Below are 22,500 nucleotides of genomic sequence, written 5' to 3' on the forward strand. Positions count from 1 at the left end.
TTTTTCACATCCTTTTTTTTCTACTTCGTTTTTTTCACATCCTTTTTTTTCTACTTCGTTTTTTTCACATCCTTTTTTTTCTACTAGCTTTTTTCTTTGATGTGGTTGTACTATTTCTTTAATAGCATCTGAAGTATGTATTATTCTACTTCTTTTAAATGGTAATTTTTGTATTTGATTCATATAGGATAACGATTCACCTGTTTTTTCCTTAGGAAATAGTTGTTGTTGTAAAATATTTTTAATATATGATAAATTATCTACCTTTTTTTCCCTATTTAAACTTTTCAACATTCTATTCGTTCCGTCGCATGATTTATGTGCTCCATATATTCCACTTGACATGTTCTGAGTTCCATATATTCCACTTGACATGTTCTTAGTTCCATTTATTCCACTTGACATGTTCTGAGTTCCATATATTCCACTTGACGTGTTTTGTGGTTGATATGTTCCACTTGACGTGTTTTGTGGTTGATATGTTCCACTTGATGTGTTTTGTGGTTGATATGTTCCACTTGACGTGTTTTGTGGTTGATATGTTCCACTTGACGTGTTTTGTGGTTGATATGTTCCACTTGACGTGTTTTGTGGTTGATATGTTCCACTTGATGTGTTTTGTGGTTGATATGTTCCACTTGACGTGTTTTGTGGTTGATATGTTCCACTTGACGTGTTTTGTGGTTGATATGTTCCACTTGATGTGTTTTGTGGTTGATATGTTCCACTTGACGTGTTTTGTGGTTGATATGCTCCACTTGACGTGTTTTGTGGTTGATATGTTCCACTTGACGTGTTTTGTGGTCGATATGTTCCACTTGACGTGTTTTGTGGTTGATATGTTCCACTTGACGTGTTTTGTGGTTGATATGTTCCACTTGACGTGTTCTGAGCTCCATATGTTTCACGTAACGTATTCTGAGCTCCATATATTCCACCTGACGTGTTCTGAGCTCCATATATTCCACCTGACGTGTTCTGAGCTCCATATGTTTCACGTAACGTATTCTGAGCTCCATATATTCCACCTGACGTGTTTTGTGCTTCATACATTCCACCCGATGTGTTTTGTGCTTGATATATTCCACCTGACGTGTTCTGAGCTCCATATGTTTCACGTAACGTATTCTGAGCTCCATATATTCCACCTGACGTGTTTTGTGCTTCATACATTCCACCCGACGTGTTTTGTGCTTGATATGTTCCACCTGACATGTTTTGTGCTCCAAATTTTCTACTTGACGTATTATGTGCTATATATGCCTGATCTGATCGATTACGAAGTTTGTTTAATTCATATAATGATTGGTGTACATAACAAAATTCATCCGATGGTTTATTTATTTCATTTTTTCCTTCGAATGGTTTTTGCACTCTAACTGTTTCACGTGATAGTTGTAGTGGATTTTGTTTTGATTTTTCTTTGGATGAACTTAAGAAATTGGTATCATTTCGTTCACTTAATGATTCATAGAAATGAATACTATCAGATGTAGAATCATAGTTAGCATTTAAATTATATTCAGATAACATATCATTATCTAGATGATTGGAATTCTTAAAATTGGTTTTTTTGCAAGGAATAGGTTTGATTAAAGAATTTGCATGTAATTTGTGGGTAGAATGTGAGAATTTTTGTGTGTTATCTTCTTTTGCGTTATGTCTTCTTTTGTTTTGTTCTTCTGTGTTATCTTCTTCTGTGCTATCTTCTTCTGTGTTATGAATAATAGGGAACTCAAACACTAAACAATTTTTCCCTTCATCGGCTGAATAAGATTGAGATCTACTTTGAGAACCAATATGATGAGAACAAAAGTATCCTTGTCTAGGTACATACAATAAATAAGGACATGTATCATTATATATATTTCTTGCCTTACATTTATGCATATAAGCAACTTTACCAACATTTATAATGTCGTGTAAATTGTAGAAATCTATAGATTCGTCTCCAGAATATTCATTTCTTCTATGAATATCTGGATTAACTAAAATTACCAAATTTCCTTCTTCTATAAATTCAATATTCGTATGTTTATTTATATTAACATATACAGAAACAACATTGCCCATAAAATCTGAAATATCCCATTGTAAGAAATATGATTTCTTAAGAATAACACATTTAAAATGTTTCTTCACAACAATACCTACAACAGCACTAAGTATATTTCTCATCTTATCTGCCTTATATATCCGGTAATTTTTCACAAAACATTCCAAAGAAACAACATTATATTTCTTCAGCATTTCATTTACTTCTGTTTTAGGTATTGCCCAATTTAAAACATTTACAAATAATTCCATAGAATTACCTTTATTACTGGTAATAACATTAGACAGTTTTCTAGACATTTTCTTTCGGTATATGAAAATACAAGGTATAAATCAAATGAATTTATACAAAATAAAAAAAAAAAAAAGAAAAGAAGAGAAGAGAAAAAATCAAACAATATAAAATATTATCTATACAAATGTGTTCAAATTTAGTAATTATATATATATATATATATATAAAATAATTCAATTTAAAAATTTCAAAATATATGTATCTGTAAATATAAACACTATTATAAAATTAGTTCAAATATATATATATATATATATATAATACGTTCTATATATATCTTTATACAGATATGTTGATGCATACACTGGTACTATATATAAATAAATAAATAAATAAATATATATATATATATATATATATATATGTATTTTTAAATTTTATATATATATCTATATATAACACAGGGGATGTAAAGAAGAAATACAATAATTCATATATTCATAAATAACTTTCTAAAGAGTCTTATAATTATACAAATATAAGTACTTTCTATATATATCTTTATATATGTGATGGCAAATAAATATTTGTATATATAAAACGGGGATCCTTTAAATATATATATGTGTATAACTATCTTGAGTAGAAAATAAATACAAATATACATATATAGAAAAATAGTTCTATATGGGGTATCTTTCAAATGTAAATATATATATAACTGTCTTCAGTACACAATAAATAAAAATATATACATAAATAAATGAATATATATATATAAACACTGCGAAAAGCAAATTAAAATAAAATATATCCAAATACTCTATAAATATATATATATATATATATAGCAAAATAATTCTATATAGGTTATCCTTCAAATGTAAATATATACATAACTGTCTTCAGTACAGAATAAATAAATATATATATAAACACTGCGAAAAGCAAATTAAAATAAAATATGTCCAAATACTCTATAAATAAATAAATAAATATATATATATATATATATGTATATAGCAAAATAATTCTATATAGGTTATCCTTCAAATGTAAATATATACATAACTGTCTTCAGTACAGAATAAATAAATATATATATAAACACTGCGAAAAGCAAATTAAAATAAAATATATCCAAATACTCTATAAATATATATATATAACAAAATAATTCTATATAGGTTATCCTTCAAATGTATATCTATATATAACTTTCTTCAGCACAGAATAAATAAAAATATGTACATAAATATATATATATATATACGGCGATAAACAAATTAAAAAAATATATATCCAAATACTCTATAAATATATATATATATATATATATATATATAGCAAAATATTTCTATATAGGTTATCCTTCAAATGTAAATATATACATAACTGTCTTCAGTACAAAATAAATAAATATATATGTATATATAATCACGGCGATAAACAAATTAAAAAAATATATATCCAAATACTCTCTAAATATATATATATATATATATATATATATATAGCAAAATAATTCTATATAGGTTATCCTTCAAATGTATATCTATATATAACTTTCTTCAGCACAGAATAAATAAAAATATGTACATAAATATATATATATATATATATATACGGCGATAAACAAATTTAAAAAATTATATCCAAATACTCTTTAAATATATATATATATATATATATATATATAACAAAATAATTCTATAAGGGGAATCCTTCAAACGTATATCTATATATAACTCTCTTCAGTACAGAATAAATAAAAACATATACATACGATATCTATACAATAAAATACTTTTATATATTGTTATCCTTTAAATAAATATTATTATGTAATTAGGGATCAGCACAAAATAATATACATACATACATATATATATATATATATATATATATATAAACACTGTAACAAAGGAAGTTAAAAATAATATATATATTTCAATATTGTCAATATATATTTTTATATAAATATAGGGTAAACAAATTAAGGCATACATATAAGGGTATCCTTTCAGTATATATCTATATACGGCTATGGAAAATTGGAGAAGGAATACAATTATATATATGCATACGTTAAATTTATATATATCTTTCTCTCTATATATATATTTATATACAAATATACATCATATAAATATCTATGATATCTCACAATATGTATATTCAACTTATTTATATATTGTATATTCATATATATATATATATATATATATATATATATTTATAAATATAATTATGTTTATATCAGGAATTATGCTATGTAAGAATAATTTATAAATAAATATATATATATATTTATATATAATTATATAATAATTTTTTATTTTTTATTTTTATTTTTAATTTTATTTTATTTTTTTTCTTAATTAATATCTTATGGAAATATATTTCATAATCATATATATGGGGATAATAATAAGATAATAAATTTAATAAAAAAAAAAAAAAAATTAAAATTAAATAAATATAAAACTGTGATTTTGTAGAAATAAAAATTTGAAATATTTTCATTTAATGAAAAATAAAGTTTTCATATTTTAATATTATAATTTTTTTATAAAATTATTTGGAAAATAACATTTTTATAGGCTTAAGAAAAATTTTTAATAATAAAATTTTTATGTTTGATATAATTTTAATTAAATAATTATAAAAAAATAATTATATATTAATTATATTTTTTAATTAATTTTATTAAATAAAAATATAATTTTAACTGGAATTATAATTTTATTAATATAAATATATATATTTTTATTTATAAATATATCTCAAAAAAAAAAAAAAAAAAAAAAAAAGTGCGGTATTTTTTGCATTTACACGGGGAATTCTATGAAAATTGTATGCCAATGTCTTTTTGTCCTAATATTGCTGACCACATTTTGTATTCACATGTAAGATCATATAAATATGAAAGGAAAAAAAAAAAAAAATATTCATATTTAATGTTTTTATTTTTTTGGAAATTAAATAAAAGAAAGGGAAAAAAAAATAAAAAAATTTCATTTTTCATTTTTCTTTTTTTTTAGTGAAAGATTTTGTTTTAATTTTATATTTATTTTTAAAAATATTAAAACGAATACATAAAATAATATAATATTTTAAAATTTACATGTAGAGGTACCTTTTTTTTTTTTTTTTTTTTTTAAGGTGTACAATAAAAATTTATGCATGTGAATTGAAAAAAAAAAAAAAAAATAAATAAACCCAAAAATACGAATAAAAAATTAAAAATATAGGGTTCCACCTTTTTTTTTTTTTTTTTTTTTTTTTTCTTTTTCTTAAGAATTTACATTTTGTATATATAATAGGAAGGAAAATAAAATTTATATATGTAAATAAATTCCTTTTGTGATTTAAAAACATGAGGCTACGAAAAATATTTTTATTTTCATATAGGTGTACATAAAAATATTCTTATATATAATATTTTTTTCATTTAAAATTATATCATGACATTAATTATAGATACAATAACATTAGGGGGTCATATAAGCATATAAACATAAATATATATATATATATATATATTATAATATATGTATATATATAATATAATATATGTATATATATAATATAATATATGTATATATATAATATATGTATATATATATAATAATATATGTATATATATATAATAATATATGTATATATATATATAATATATGTATATATATATAATAATATATGTATATATATATAATAATATATGTATATATATATAATAATATATGTATATATATATAATAATATATGTATATATATATTTAATATATGTATATATATATTTAATATATGTATATATATATTTAATATATGTATATTATTTTTTTTATTGCACTATTTTAAATATAACGATAAAAATTTGCTACATATATATATTAATAACAATGATGCTATTTTGTTTTTAATATCATATTATATTATTTTAATTATATATATATACATATATATATATATATATATATATATATATATATATATTATATAAGTATATTAAAAATTATATAAAAGTATTTATATATGCATTTATTATACATACATGTTTATATATTTTTTTTATATATAAAGAAAAAAAAATTATATAATATTACGCTATAAAAAAAAAAAAATATATATACATAATATATAATATATTCATATTTATATCATTTGTATAAAGATATATTTATCACTTTTTTTTTTTTCTTTTTTTTTCTTTTTTTTTCTTTTTTCCCATTAATATAATAAAAAAATATGAAATTATAACCAATAATAAAATAATACAAAATAAAAATTACCTTATAGGACGACCGTTATTTTATTTTATTTTATTTTATTTTTTTTGTCCAGGGAAAATATATTATATATATATTATATATATATAAATGTTCAAAAAAAATATAAATTTCCTATACAAATATATAAATTAAAAAATAATTAGGCAAATATGAAAACTATTAAAAAAACAATAAAAAATTTATATGAAAATTTGGCAAAAAAAAAAAAAAAATGAATGACAAAATATATCATTTATAATTCATACATAATGTAATACATTTAAAATTATCTTTATTTACATATAAAATAATATGACTTTTTATGATTTAGTTTATATATATATATATATAATATATACATATACAAGTTCATATATATATAATATTATATGCTTTATAGAAATGACGTTATTGCATAACTAAATATATATATAATATATATATAATAGCTTAACATTAAAATTTTTTTTTATTTATATCCCATATAATTTAATATATAATTGAATTAAAAAAGAATAATAATAATATAATAATTTATATATATATTTAATTATATTATATTATATTACCTGATTTATATATAATTATCAAAACGCTGGTTTTTAGCGTTTTTTTTTTTTTTTTTAGTATGCCTTTACAATTAACTTTATTATTATACCAAATATATATATATATATATATATATATAATTTATATTTATATTTATATATATGATTTATTGTTTATTTTATTGACCATATTTAGGGTTTGTTTTTAATTTTATTTGAATTTTTTTTTTTTTTTTTCCCCCTTATTTTTATACAAAATATATATATATATATATTTATTTATTTATTTATATATTTATATATTAAGTGATATAATTAAAATGTATACAATATTTTATATACTATTAAAAATAATTATATATGTTGGTATATATTATTTGTTGAGAAATATTGCTTTATTATGCTACTGTATATTTAGCAAGTCTCATAAATATTAGATTATTATTATTATTTTTTTCTTCGTGTTTTTCTTCTTTATATTTAACAAAATGAATAATTATGAAAAGAAGTCCAATGCGCTTGATAAGAAAAATTCAAGAAATGAATTTTGTGAAGCGTATAAGACTGTTGAAAAGATGCAAATAAATCATTATACAGTAGAAAATAATATTAGCACAAATGAAGGAATGAATATTCCTTATAATGATATGTATAAAGAAGAGAATGTAATTAATCAAAAGGACTATACAACAACTTGTAATAATTTAATATATAATGAGAGTGATGAGTTAAATGGTTGTAATAAAATTGTTGAACATAATAATAACGAATTGAAATGTTTGAATAGAAATAAAAATAATGAAGCTTTAATAATATCCCAGAGTAGTACAAAATATCTGGAAAATTATTTTTCATCATATAATAATAATAATAATATACATAATCATAATAATATACATAATATACATAATCATAATAATATACATAATATACATAACCATAATAATCATAATATTCATAATATTCATAATAATCCTTTCTGCTGTAAGCATAACCATATGGGTTGTATGAATAACCACATAAAATGTATTAATAACCAGATCGGTTGTTTTAATCATCATATTGGTTGTCCTAATAACCATGGGGATTGTAATAATAAACATATATGTTATTATAATATACATGATTGTAATAACAATATTTTAAAATCTGAAGATAAGGAGGAAAAACAAAATCTATGTCAGACCTTTAAACAGAATTATGCAAATAATCAAACAATGTTACTAAGTACGCCACATAGTGAAGGCATTGTAGATAATATACATAAGCAAAATGATTCAGAAATAAAAAATGAAAAAAATCTTGATCATAATATAAATTTGCAAGGAAACAATTATACAAAAAATAATATGACGCATGAACAAGATTATATATATAAGGAAGATATTTCTAAGAATTATAATATAGTACAAAACATTACAAATTCTTTTCCAAGTATGATAAATAAAAAGGAAACGGATAAGGGAAATGTGAATAATAATAAGAATAAAGATAAAAATGAACAAAATAATGAGAAAGAAAATAATAATGAGAATGAACATAGTAATGTGAATGGACATAATAATGTGAATGAACATAGTAATGTGAATGAACATAGTAATGTGAATGAACATAGTAATGTGAATAAACATAATAATACAAATGTACATAATAATGAAAACATGTGGGGATATTTTAATGAAGGAGCACTTTATAATTTTTCGTCAATATATAATGCAAAACAAAGAAGACCCTATACAAATTATGGAAACCATATGAAACATCATCAAAATAAAATGAATAATGATACGAACAACAGTTACTACAATAACAACAATTATAATAATAATAATAATAATATAGGGTTTATTGAAAAGAACAATATTAATAAGAATAATAGAAATAATAAAGTTAATTTCGATAGGGGGAGCAAACACAATATTAATTTTAATAACAAAAGGTTTAATAATTATAATAATGAGAACAAGACTGAATATAATCTTAATTATGAACATAAGAATAAAAAAAGTGTACATAAATATAATTATAGTCACAATAATTACAATAATAATTATTACAATAATAATAATTACAAGAAAAATAACTACGATAAGCATAGACTTAATTATAATAATAATAACCATAACAATAATAATTTGAATTATTCTCATGAACAAAATGAAGAGAGCTATACACTGCCACATTCTTACGACAATAATATTTGTAACCATCCAAGGAATAACATAATATCATCAAATCCATCAACTAAAGGACTCAATAAACAAAATAATAATTATGATAAGAAAAAAATGGATAAAGCCAACGTAAAGGTAAACCATAATATAAACAATAATCGTGTAATAAATAAAGAAAAATCTTCAAACACATTTTTTTGTAAATATTGTAATGTAAATATAGAAGAGGGGAAATTATCAGATCATAACAAAAATGAACATATTATATGCCCTATAGATGATTGTAATAAGATATACAATATTGACGATATGGAGGTTCATCTATTAAATCACATGAAAAATGAGAAAAATGAAATTATTTTAAATGATGCTAAAGAAATAGAAAAATGGATTAGTGAAAGGAAAAAAAACTATCCTACAAGAAATAAAATTTTAAATAATATGAATAAAAATGAATCGAAAAAAAAAAACAAACCAAAATGTTTAATTGAAGAATTATTATTTGAACGATATTGTTCAGCTATAGGAAAGAATTTATATCATAAAAATGAATCTGAGAAATCAATTTTCGTTCCTTTATTAAGCAAATTGTCTGATAAGAACTATCCAAATATCTATGAAAATTCGTATTATAACATTTCTTCATCAAATAATCATTCGGATATACAAAAAAAAAGAAATAAAAATCCCAAAGGAAAAGAAATAATTGATACATTAAATATTCATAAAAGAACACCATTAATATATCAGTTAATGAAAAATGATATTTATACATATGAGAAGAAATTAATTAAATCTATTGAATATATAACAAAAAATAAATTCTTTGATGATTCATTCAATAAAAAAAAGAAACATATTGAAGAATTATAAAAGAAGGTATCCAATGGGATTTGATAGAATTTTTATACTTTATTGATTGAATTTTTTCATTTATATAGATTGGATTTTTTTATATATATAGATTGGATTTTTTTATATATATAGATTGGATTTTTTTATATATATAGATTGAATTTTTTCATATATATAGATTGAATTTTTTCATTTATATAGATTGAATATTTTCTTTTTTATTGAATGAATTTTTTTCTTTCCACAGTTATGTTACTAATATTTTTTTCATTACATGGTTATTGCATTTTTATTTTATCTCATAGCTATTTTTTTTTTTTTTTTTTTTTTTTTTTTTTTGTTTTACATTATTATATATATATATATATTTTTTTTTTTTTTTTTTTTTTTATATTAAAAAGCATTATATAGAATTCTATGTGAATAAATAAGCACACATAAACACATATATAAATATATATATATATATATATATATATATGTATATATATTTTTTTATATTGTGAAATTATATTATATGTATAATGTTTATGTAACTTTTTTATATACATAAAAAAAATGAATAACTGTATATTAAAAACTTTAAGCAAATATCCTTTAGAAAAGGTTTTAATTAGCATATTTTTATTTGTATCAAAATATATAAAAAGAAAACTATTTTGTATATATATCGACATACATTTTGTGTTTTTACCACACTTGTGAAAATTATTTAATTTGGTGTTATAAGTTTTTAGTTGTTTGAATAAAGTGTGTAAAAAAAAAAAAAAAAAAGATATAATATAATACTAATAATAATAAAAAAAAAAAAAAAAAAAAAAAAAATTATTTATGTATGTAAAATAATGAAGCATATAATAATATAAAATCAATGCTTATTGTGATAACTTATTCTTCCTTATTTTGATGTTGTTTTTATATGTTAAATGAAAGTCATTTTTTGATAGTTGTCAATATATTTGTCCAAATATTTTTAATCAAATTATATTAATGGTTATACCTAAATTGAAGAGGAAAATGAGAATAAAAATAATGGATCATATAATAGTCAACTTTTTGTGTAATGTAATAAGAAAAAAATAAAGAAATAAATATATAATATGTTAAGGGAAAAAATAAAAAATTAGAATTTTTCATTTTATTCTTTTTTATTTTTTATTTTTTATTCTCTTTTATTTTTTATTTTTTATTCTTTTTTATTTTTTATTTTTTATTCTTTTTTATTTTTTATTTTTTTTTTTTTTTTTTTTTTTTTTTTTTATTTTTTTTTTTTTTATTTTATTTTATTTTTATTTTTTTTTTTTTTTATTAAATGATAATAATAAAAGATGAAATAAAAAATGAATTATAAATAAAAAAGATTAAAATAATAATAAGTAGATGATTTCGAATTTGTAATAAGTTGTATTATACTTTTTGTTGCATATAATATATTTAGAATAATCATGAACTCTCACGGTTATTACTTGTATCTCTATTCCATATAACATTTCTCATAAGATTAAGCAAATTATTGTCGTATTTTCTATTGTTATATTGTGAATCATTATTCTGTGAATCATTACTCTGTGAATCATTACTCTGTGAATCATTACTCTGTGAATCATTATCCTGTGAATCATTATCCTGTGAATCATTATTTTGTACACTATTATTTTCCATATTGTCATTATTCCTATTATTATATGTTCTATTATTTTGATCAAACACTGTTGTATAAAACCTTTGAACAAGAGTGTTGATATTGGGCTTATATAAATCTCTCATACGAACATAATTTCCATTATTCGTTGCATTATTCTGTTCAGTATCATTTCTATTATTATATATATTTCTCAAGCCAACATTATTTATGTTATCATTCATTTCATTATTTTGAGCAAATCTGTTAAACGTATTAAAACTTCGAATATAATAATCAAGATATTCCTTAGTAATAAATCTTATGAGTTCATGATTTACTCCCTGTCGATATATGTCGTCTAATAATAATAACATGTTTTCTAGTAAATAAATCTGGGACCTATTTAAATATAAGCTAGTTGTTGCATAGTCATTATTTTCATAAGCAGATGAACCTACAGAATTTTCACCAAATGAACGATCTGAATTATAAAAAGTATTTCCACTGCCCTGAGCATATTGATATTGTGGTTGTCGTAGATTGTTCTCTACAGAATTATTATCTGCAGAATACGATTCGGTATAATATTCATCATTATAAAGTCCTTCAATATTATATCCTTCATTAATAAGTGAATAAATATAATCCCCATTATTTTGTACATTTTGTGTATTCTCTTCATTTGGTTGAAACTCTTCCATTTGTTCAGTTAAATCACTCAGATTATCCTTATATTCATTATCATAATCACCATATTCTGTAGAACCCATAATCTTCCTTTGTGTATGAGAATCTGCACCATATTGTGGATTACGATCTATACTAGTTTCTTGATTGTCTTCTACATTATATTGTGAATAGGGATGTGTACTGTGTGATTGATCCTGTTGTGTTATATGTGTTGGATATTCTTCCTGAGTATATTGTTCATGTTGTTCTATGTTATATTGTTGAGAAGGTTGTATATTATATTCTGTATTATATGTTTCACTAGATTGTTCAACATTGTGTACTACATTGTGTACTACATTGTGTACTACATTGTGTTCTACGTTTTGTTGTACGTTTTGTTGTACGTTTTGTTGTACATTCTGTTCAACATTCTGTTGTACATTTTCTTCTACCTCTCTTTTAACATTTCCATCAGTTTGAGAATTAGCATTTCTAGGAAAATCATGAAACATATTACGAATCAACCATTCATCTCCCGTATTATTCATTTGTGTTTGATTTTGTAAAAGATCATTGTGATTTATTTCATGTGTATTTTCTATATTTAATGGTTGTGGTAACAACAGGGGTATATCTTCATTAACATGTCGTCTATATAGTGCATTTTCATGTTTTCCATATATTGCCTCATAACACCTTTTAAGTTCCTCATAATCATAAGGTATGGTTTCTAAATTACTAGTGCCTGGGTTAACATTACTTTCTTGTATAGCTCTAGTATTTATAAAATGAAGATTTTTTTGTGAAAGAAGTTTACTTTTCTGTATTTCGTCCTCTATAGGAGTTCTAACAAATGTAAAACGAAATTCATCATCATTATGATAAATATAGAGAACTGGAATAAATGATGGATCTTTTTTAAAACAAAATGTTCCATCATTTTCTTGTATAATTGGTTCTACTCTTTCGTTTGTGAGATGAAATCTTTGATCGTTAATATCATCGGTTTCTTCAAGAGTAATGGATTGGTTCGTTTCTTCCTTTTCATTATCTTTTCTGTTTATAGAGTTATTATTATCTTCAATATTGGAAATAGATTTCTCGTTAATTTGTTCATTATTTATTTGAGTACTATTGGATATGTATGGAATGTTTTTTTTTTCCTTGTAGCTATATACCATGCCATCATCTTCGTTAGTACATATATATTTATGAGTATATAGAACAGAAAAGAGGTCAATTATATTTGCATTTATGTTTTTATAATTCATTAGTCTCAATTTATTTAGATTTCTCATAAGTAAACTTTTTTGTGATGCATATCTTACAAAATCAACCGACGTTATTGTATTATTTTCCCAAACATTTTTTACTATAAGTACCTTTTTTAAAATAAAATCGTAAGTTTTTTTTATATTTTCTAATGATTGAGATGTATTATTTATATTAGTTTGTGCTTGATTGTTTTCAGAATTTGCTTCTTTATTCTTATCTTCTTCATTAGGTACACTAGGTTGTGTTGTTCTATATCTTTGATATTGCATAGATGTTGAAGAAGATTCAGTGTTTGATTCGACAATATCACTAGAAGAAGACGTGGAAGGACATCCTCCCCTTAAAATAGAGCGATACATACTATGCATATTACCTAATTCTTTTTTTGCCTTAGGATCTAAATTATTATCTCCTAGCAAATATTGAAAATATGAATCTTCATCTGTTTGGTCATTTGGATTATCTTGTATGGTACTTTGTGTTATTTGAGAGGAAAAATCTGTAATATCAGACGTATCTGTTTCCTTGGGTAATGTTAAATTTGTTTTAGAAGTTTTATATGGTAGCATAATTTCCTTATCATATTCATCAAAACATAACTTGTGTTTCGCCCCTTTATTTATAGGCGCATTATTTGGATCCACCATATATGCATCTGCTATATTTTCTTCAGTATTCATTACAACATCTGTTGTATCATTATTTTTGTGTAAAGCATTAAAATATTCTTCAATAATATCCTTATTTTCCTCGTGAGCTTTTTTCTCTAATTCATTCATATTACCCATAACAGACAAAAAGAGTTCAACATCATCTGCTGGTTCATCTTCAAGACAATCAAGAAACATATTGAGTATTTCATTCCTTTTTTCATCCTTTTTATCATTCTTCTTACTAGAACCCTTCTTATCACTATTATTACTATCGCCACTATCATAACCATTACCTCCATTATTTTGATTGTTTCCATTATTATTACCATCATTATATTTTTTATTATTACCCCCATTATTTTGATTATTTCCATTATTATTACCATCATTATATTTTTTATTATTACCTCCATTATTTTGATTGTTTCCATTATTATTACCATCATTATTTTTATTATCATTACCAACACAATTATTAGAATTACATTTTGTACCATATTCATATGTGGTCGAATTTTTTGAATATATTAATTCTCTAGCTAAGAAGAAAAATTCAAAGTGAGCTAAGGAAATATAATAACCACCTTTATTTTTTTTTTCATAATTCATATCATAGACTTTATTTTCTATGTAAATAATAATTTTAAGTATATTCTTTTGTTCGTTAGTCATATATTCTACTTGTTGGAAAAAAAATATAATAAACACAATTATCTTGTTCTTATGAAACAAAACGAATTGAATATATAAATACCTACCTATGATACCACTGGATTCCTTAAGATAAGTCATCATAAATTCATAATAGAATGCCAATTGATAATTATTATTTTTTAAGCATAATATATCTTTTCTTTTATTATTAATCTTTTCATTATCATATTTATATTCATTTGGTAATGTGAGAAAAGATGGAAATGTTTGTTCATATAATGCATACAATTTTCTACAACATGCATATAAGGAAGAATAAAATATATTATTATATTTGTTTGAGAAATAATAATAGTCCTTATGTTTCCCAATATTATTTAATTGTGTTTTAATATTTTTCTCATCCTCATTCATTAATTTTTTCTTATATATATTGTAAATTATATTCATTTGAAAAAGAAGATACATAGCAATTATGTAAAGCATATATGTGCATCCATGTTTATTGTTTTTATTAGATGAAGGATAATGATTATCAGATACATTTCCAAGCATCTGTTCAAAAGAGGAGATATTATTTTTTTTATATTTTTTATTTTTTCTCTTGTTATACTTATGAGAATTATGGCTGTTATTATTTCCATCATTTTTTCCATCATTTTTTTCATTTTTTCCATTTTTTCCATTTTTTCCATTTTTGTCATTTTTGTCATTTTTGTCTTTTTTGTCTTTTTTTTCATTATCTCCATTCACATCATCGTCACCATCATCTTCTTCATCATCATCTTCACCATCATCTTCTTCTTCATCATCTTCTTCATCATCATCTTCTTCATCATCTTCTTCTTCATCATCTTCTTCATCATCATCTTTTTCACCTTCAGGCACGTTAACCTTATTATTATTTTCATCCAAACCATTCTTTATATCACCCTTTTCCTCTTCTTTTTCTTCCTCCTTTTTTTGTTTTTTATCACAATCAGCATTTGTATCCATCAACATGTGATCATTCTTGTTCTTGTCTTCCGCATGTGCTGGATCTCTAATAATACATAGATCTTTACGATCATTGTCTTGCTCCAAATGAACACATAAATATGTATATATTTTGTCATAATTTTTGGAAAATATGGGAATTAATGGAGCATATTGTGCTTTAAGATGATCTCTTTTTGTTGCTTGTATATATCTGTTTCTTCTATATTTTTTTTTATTTAGATTTATTCTATTTTTTTGTATATTGTGTGTTACACATTTTTTTTTTTGAAATAGATTAAGATTAAAATCATTTATTTTGTTTAATTCTTGTTTGTTTAGAATTTTTTGATTATTTTTTCTTTTAAAATTTTTTTGGTTTTTTTGGTTTTTAAGTTTTTTTTGGTTTTTTTGAATTTTTTTAAGTTTGATGCATTTTTTTTGTTTTTTGGAAGAAATAAATGAATTAAGGTTTTTAAATTTTTTTTTAAATATTATAAATAAATTTTTAGTTTTTTTTTGAAATTTATTATAAAAGTTATTTAAATAGAAAGAGAGTTTTTTTTTAAATATTTTTCTATTTTTTTTGGAAAGGAATTTTGAGAAAAATTTATTTTTTCTCAATTTTTTTTTGGAGATATAAAATTTATGTTTTTCTTGAGGAATATCATCATCAGTGATTTTCATATATTCGAATATATTTTCATTCCCCAAGATATTATTATGAATATGTGTATAAGGATCTTCAAAAGATCGGTTAGCAGAATTTTTAATATCAAATTTTGATATGTCTTCAAGAGCACAATCCTTATATTTAAACTCGTTTGTTGTTTCTTCGGAATATATTAAATCACAAAGAGTAGAAATATATGGATTTTCTATTTTTTTTAATTCTGCCATTCTTTGAGAAATGATTTGTTTGCGTCTTTCAATCGGACTTTTATGTGGTTTATTATATGGACATCCAAAAGAACGAGTAAACGTTTTTCTAAGAGGATATGTATTTGTGTAACCACACAAGCATTCGATTTCATTTCTCACAAAATTGTAATTTCTTTGATTAAAACAGATTAAACTACTATAACTACTTGTATTAATCATTCTATTATTATATACTTCATGTTTGTTTTTTGAATGATGATTTCTTCCATATGTTAAGGATAAGGAACGTCTTCTGTATCCATCGAAGAGAAAATCATAATGTGGAATATGTAAAAAATTTAATGATTTCAAAGTATGCTTCAAATAGGTATTCCATGTAATACTACTTTGAATACAATTTTGTATATATAAATAATTTAGATGTGGTAACAACGAATTTAATAAAAGTAAATTTGGTGTTGACCTATTTATATACTTTTTAATATTTTGTATAATAATATGTCTATTTGTACATACATATTGGTAATGTATGTTTTTTTGAAAACCATTTTTTATTATATCAGCATATGTATTTTTTAGTTGGTTTACAAAATTTAAGACGGATAATATATAATTTAATTTTAATACAAAAATTCTTAGTACCCCTTTCTCTTCCATAACATAATTATACATGCTTTCTCTATTCTCATAATAAGAGATAAGCATTTCAGCTATACACATATTAAACATAATATGTGATTCAATAAACGAAATATCAACCAACTTAAAGCATTTCATAATATGTTCAATTTCAATATTTTTCAAACATTTTAACACATCCAGAGGAGAGTATTTCATCTTGAATAAGTCATCCGTTAAAACATTCTGAAGAGAAGATCTATCTTTCTTCTTATCCAATAAAACATTTTTCTCTCGGTTCATATCATGAAGCGGGGCACTATTTACATAAATCTTACAGAAGTAACATAAATTGTACAGGTGACAAAAAAAGAACAATCTTATGTGCTCTAGGATATCACTCATTGTTTCAAGAAAAAATCGAAAAACATAGAAAAAAATAATTAAATAAAAAAAAATATATATATATATATATATATATATATATGTGGAAAAAAATCAATAAGATAATATCTAATATATTATCGTTATATTTTTTTTTTTTTTTTTTTTTTTTTTTTTTTAATATATATCTTTTATATAATTAATATAGATAAATAATAACATCATAAAATACTATAGATTAACTTCATACAAATATATACTTTTACTTTTCATATATTTGTATTTTTTTTTTTTTTTTTTTTTATATCATGGAAAAAAATCAATACTATAAAAAACTTATAAAATAAAACTATATCATATTAATATATTTGTGTTATCATTATAAAATAATGATTTCTTAATAAAACATAAAAGAATATAATAAAAAAATAATAAAATGCTTATAAATAAATAATTATGTCTATCCCTTGGATATGTGCTATAAAAATATGATATAATATAAAGGATGACTATAATATTATAATATATAATTATATACCTTCTTATAGCGTTCTTCATTTGTTCATACGATAAAATATAAATAAATATAAATATATATATAAATATATATAATTATTTAATACATACATTCACACACACTAAATGTATATTTATTAAGCATATATATATAATATATATATAATATATTTAAGGTATTCATATATAAATATATATTTTTTTTTATATAGATCATCTCTATAAAATTAATAAAAAAAAAAAAAAAAAAATTACATATATATATATATATATATATATATATGTGCTAATTTTTATATATAAAATATTTTTTGCAAAAAATTCTATATTATACGAATAAAAAGAAAAAAATTAAATATTAGTGTATTATATATATAATGTGTATATTAGCGACCTAAAATAATAGTATACAATGTATATATTATTTGATCACTATATATAAAAAAATACGCAACGCTGAATCCGCAAAAAAAAAAAAAAAAAAAAAACAATTTAATGAAAAGGAAATAAATAATACTAAATAATAAAAAAAAAAAATAACAGTATCAATATATATATATATAGTTAAATGAATTTTATTGATACACATATATATATATCTATATATATATATATATATATATATATCCTTTTAGTTATATATTTTAAATTAATTACTATATAGATTAACTTGAATTATAATATATGAATATAAAAAATTGTAGAGAAATATATATATATATATATATATATATATAATATATATCGACATGCATTTAATTAGTTACTTCATATTATGGTGCCTTAAAGAGATAAAAAAAAAAAAATCAAAAAAATAATATAGATATGGTATCTTAATATAATAATAAAAAATACTTTAAATTTTATGTATAAACAATTAAATATTATATGTATTTTTATTTGTTCTAATATTTTACTTTATTTCATATATATATATATATATTTATATATTTCTATTAAAGTATTAAATAACTGCATGTATAAAATAGTTCTAATGTATTATATATTATGTAAGTATATTTTTACACATTCATTTAAATATAATGCATATAGATCTATTTATTTATTATCATACACCCATATATTCTTTATCTATATAATAAATCATCTTATGATGTTTTTCATGTAAATACTATAAAATAAATTGTTTGGTAATTCTATGTGTAATATTATTGTATCAATACAAATAGAAAAAAAAAAAAAAAAAAAAAAAATATTTATATATAGAAATATAAAAATCAAAAAAAAATATATATGGGTGTTAAATATAGATAACGTTAAAATATAAATAATAATATAAGAAATATGATGAAATAAAATGTATGTAAAAAAATAATATGAAGGATACACTCTTATATGTTATGTATAATATTCTTCTAGGAATACTTAATATTATAATGTATTATATATATACATATTAAATATATATATCATATATATATATATAATATTTGTATTTATATAATACAATATAACATAATACATATATATGCCTATATTAATATAAAAGAGATAAAATAAACATAAGCATAAAAAGAAAAAAGTAATATAAAAAAATCAACATTTTTGTCTGTTAAAATTATAAGAGTAAAATAAAAAAAATAAATATGATATAATAAACATATGACTTATATAATTTTTAATATAATATTAAACATAAATATATATTATATATAAAAGAAAAGATTATTAAAATTTTTATGTTAATATAAAAAAAAAAATAATTATCATAATTAAAATAATAGAAAAGAAAAAAATTATCATAACAAATTTTAACATATATATGTATTTTAAATAAATAAAAAAAATTATAAAAAATTATATATATATATCTTTAATTTTTTTTTATTGTTATAAAAATAATAATTATATATAAATTATAAATTGATATATGAATAAATGTGAAAAAAAAAATTAATGTGTGTACTTAGATATAATGTTTATATATAAATATATTTATGTAGAATCAATAAAAAAAAAAAAAAAAAAAAAAAAAAAATATATATATATATATATATAAATTTGAGCTACAAATAATAAATTGAATAAATAAAAAAAGTACAATATTGAGCATAAGCTAATAAAAGAAATGGAAAAAAAAAAAAGTACAACATTGATAAAAAAAAAAAAATACACTAGGTATATGTATATAACAGCTTATACACATATAATTATATATAGGAATACAGTACTTCTGCCTTTATAAGCGCATATGCATATATAATTATATAAGGAAGCTTTTCATAAATATATATATATGTATATATATATGTATATATGTATGTATATATGTATGTATATATATCTATATCTATATCATATATATATATATATATATATGTAAATTTATGTGTATTATTATTTCTTCACAAATGTATTATACACACAAGTTTTCTTTAATATATTATGAATAATAATACTATTTATTCTTTTTAACATAAAGTCCATGCTGTTTATATATCAAATCAGAAAAAGCTTATTCAAATATAAAAATATATTAAGATTATATAAAGCATATAAACATAAAAGAATTATACTTTTGTATGAAAAAATGTTTTATGTTTTTTTGTTATTTTGTTTTTTTCTATTTTTTTTCTTTTTTCTTATATAATGTAAATGGAAATAGTATAAAATATATTTAATATAAAGTAAAAATTTGTTTGAAATATAATATAAATATATAAAAATATAAAATAAAATAAAAAAAATATGATAATGTAATCGTATAAGATAGACTAATAAAATATAATTGAATGATAAAATAAAAATAATTTTATAAAAAGTTTTTTTTTTTTTTTTTTTTTTTTTTTAAACATAATGTTTAAATTTATAATTTTATTTATTTTTATATACATAGTTTTTTTTTTTTTTTTTTTTTTTTAAACATAATGTTTAAATTTATAATTTTATTTATTTATATATACATAGTTTTTTTTTTTTTTTTTTTTTTTTTTTTTGGACATGTAGAATACATTTTCCAGAAGACACGTATACGATGCACACGTATGCTTTATATATAGAGGCATATAATACTATATGAAGAGTTATATATATACAAAAAAAAAAAAAAAAAAATATATATATATATATATATATATATATTTTATATATATATATATTTATTAGTTATATAAAATTTATTTTTATTATTTTAATTTACTTTAATTTTATGTTAATTTTTTTTTTTTTTTTTAATAAATATGGGATCATATTATACTTGATAGAAATAGTATTTTTTTTTTTTTTTTTTTTTTGAACACTTTCAGATGTAGATACATTTCAAAAATAGGAACTAGAATTTTGAATGGATGAATGATTAAAATATAAAATATATATAGGAACATTATATATATATATATATATATATATATATTTATATATATTTATATTATATATATTATATAAATATTATAATATTTCTTTATTTTTTAATGTGGCAGAAGGAAATTATATATGTGTAAAAAATGATATCTTTATATAATAAAAATTTTTTTTTTTTTTCCTCTTTTTTATAAATATATATATAATTAAAATTATAAATAAAAAAAAAAAAAAGAAAAGGAATATATATAATTAATATATATATAATATATATATAATATATATATAAATATATATATATAATATATATATAAATATATATTTTTTTAACTTAACCCTTTGAATTTTATTTAATTTTTTTTTCTTCTTAATTATATAAAATAAGAAAAAAAATTTTATAGGGAACTACTTTGTTGATTCTTATACATAAAAAATTAAATATATTTTTTTCTATGTAGGGTTTCATAATATTTTCTTTATAAAATATGGAATTGTATTTGTATAGGAACACATGATTTTTTTTTTTTTCTTTTCTTTTTCTTTACACATTGGAATAATATTGTTAATATATTTATTAACACATAATAGAAAGAAAGGTGTATATTATTTATATATAAATATGTCTTAAAATATTTTAAGGATATTTTAGAATAACCATAAATTATTTCGTATAAAGGTTTCTATATATTATAATATGAAATATTTGTACAAAATGTACTACCTATTTATAATAATATTTGAATGAATTGAATGACTAAAAAATAAGAAAAAAATAAAAGAAAAAG

General features: G+C 19.9%; 3 protein-coding genes across 3 annotated transcripts in view; 1 reads left to right on the forward strand and 2 right to left on the reverse strand.

Moving 5' to 3' along the window:
* The window catches only part of PF3D7_1473700 (nucleoporin NUP116/NSP116, putative), a gene marked incomplete at both ends in the record, with an annotated part of 3,762 nt that extends 1,407 nt beyond the window's left edge, over nucleotides 1-2,355 (reverse strand). Inside the window, one exon of the mRNA XM_001348844.1 lies at nucleotides 1-2,355. This exon is cut by the window's left edge and continues 1,407 nt beyond it. Coding sequence (XP_001348880.1) covers nucleotides 1-2,355 — 2,355 coding nt within the window.
* Nucleotides 2,356-7,600: 5,245 nt separating this feature from the next.
* PF3D7_1473900 (conserved Plasmodium protein, unknown function) lies at nucleotides 7,601-10,159 on the forward strand (the record flags this gene model as incomplete). The annotated part of the gene is made up of 1 exon (XM_001348845.1): nucleotides 7,601-10,159. The coding sequence occupies one exon, from the start codon at nucleotides 7,601-7,603 to the stop codon at nucleotides 10,157-10,159; it is 2,559 nt and encodes an 852-aa protein (XP_001348881.1).
* A 1,425-nt stretch (nucleotides 10,160-11,584) lies between these two features.
* Nucleotides 11,585-17,899, reverse strand: PF3D7_1474000 (conserved Plasmodium protein, unknown function; the record flags this gene model as incomplete). Its single annotated transcript, XM_001348846.1, has 1 exon — nucleotides 11,585-17,899. One exon carries the CDS (start codon nucleotides 17,897-17,899, stop codon nucleotides 11,585-11,587), a length of 6,315 nt encoding a protein of 2,104 aa, XP_001348882.1.
* Nucleotides 17,900-22,500: the final 4,601 nt, after the last annotated feature.

This window comes from Plasmodium falciparum (assembly GCF_000002765.6).
Source record: "Plasmodium falciparum 3D7 genome assembly, chromosome: 14".
Classification (NCBI taxonomy): domain Eukaryota; phylum Apicomplexa; class Aconoidasida; order Haemosporida; family Plasmodiidae; genus Plasmodium; species Plasmodium falciparum.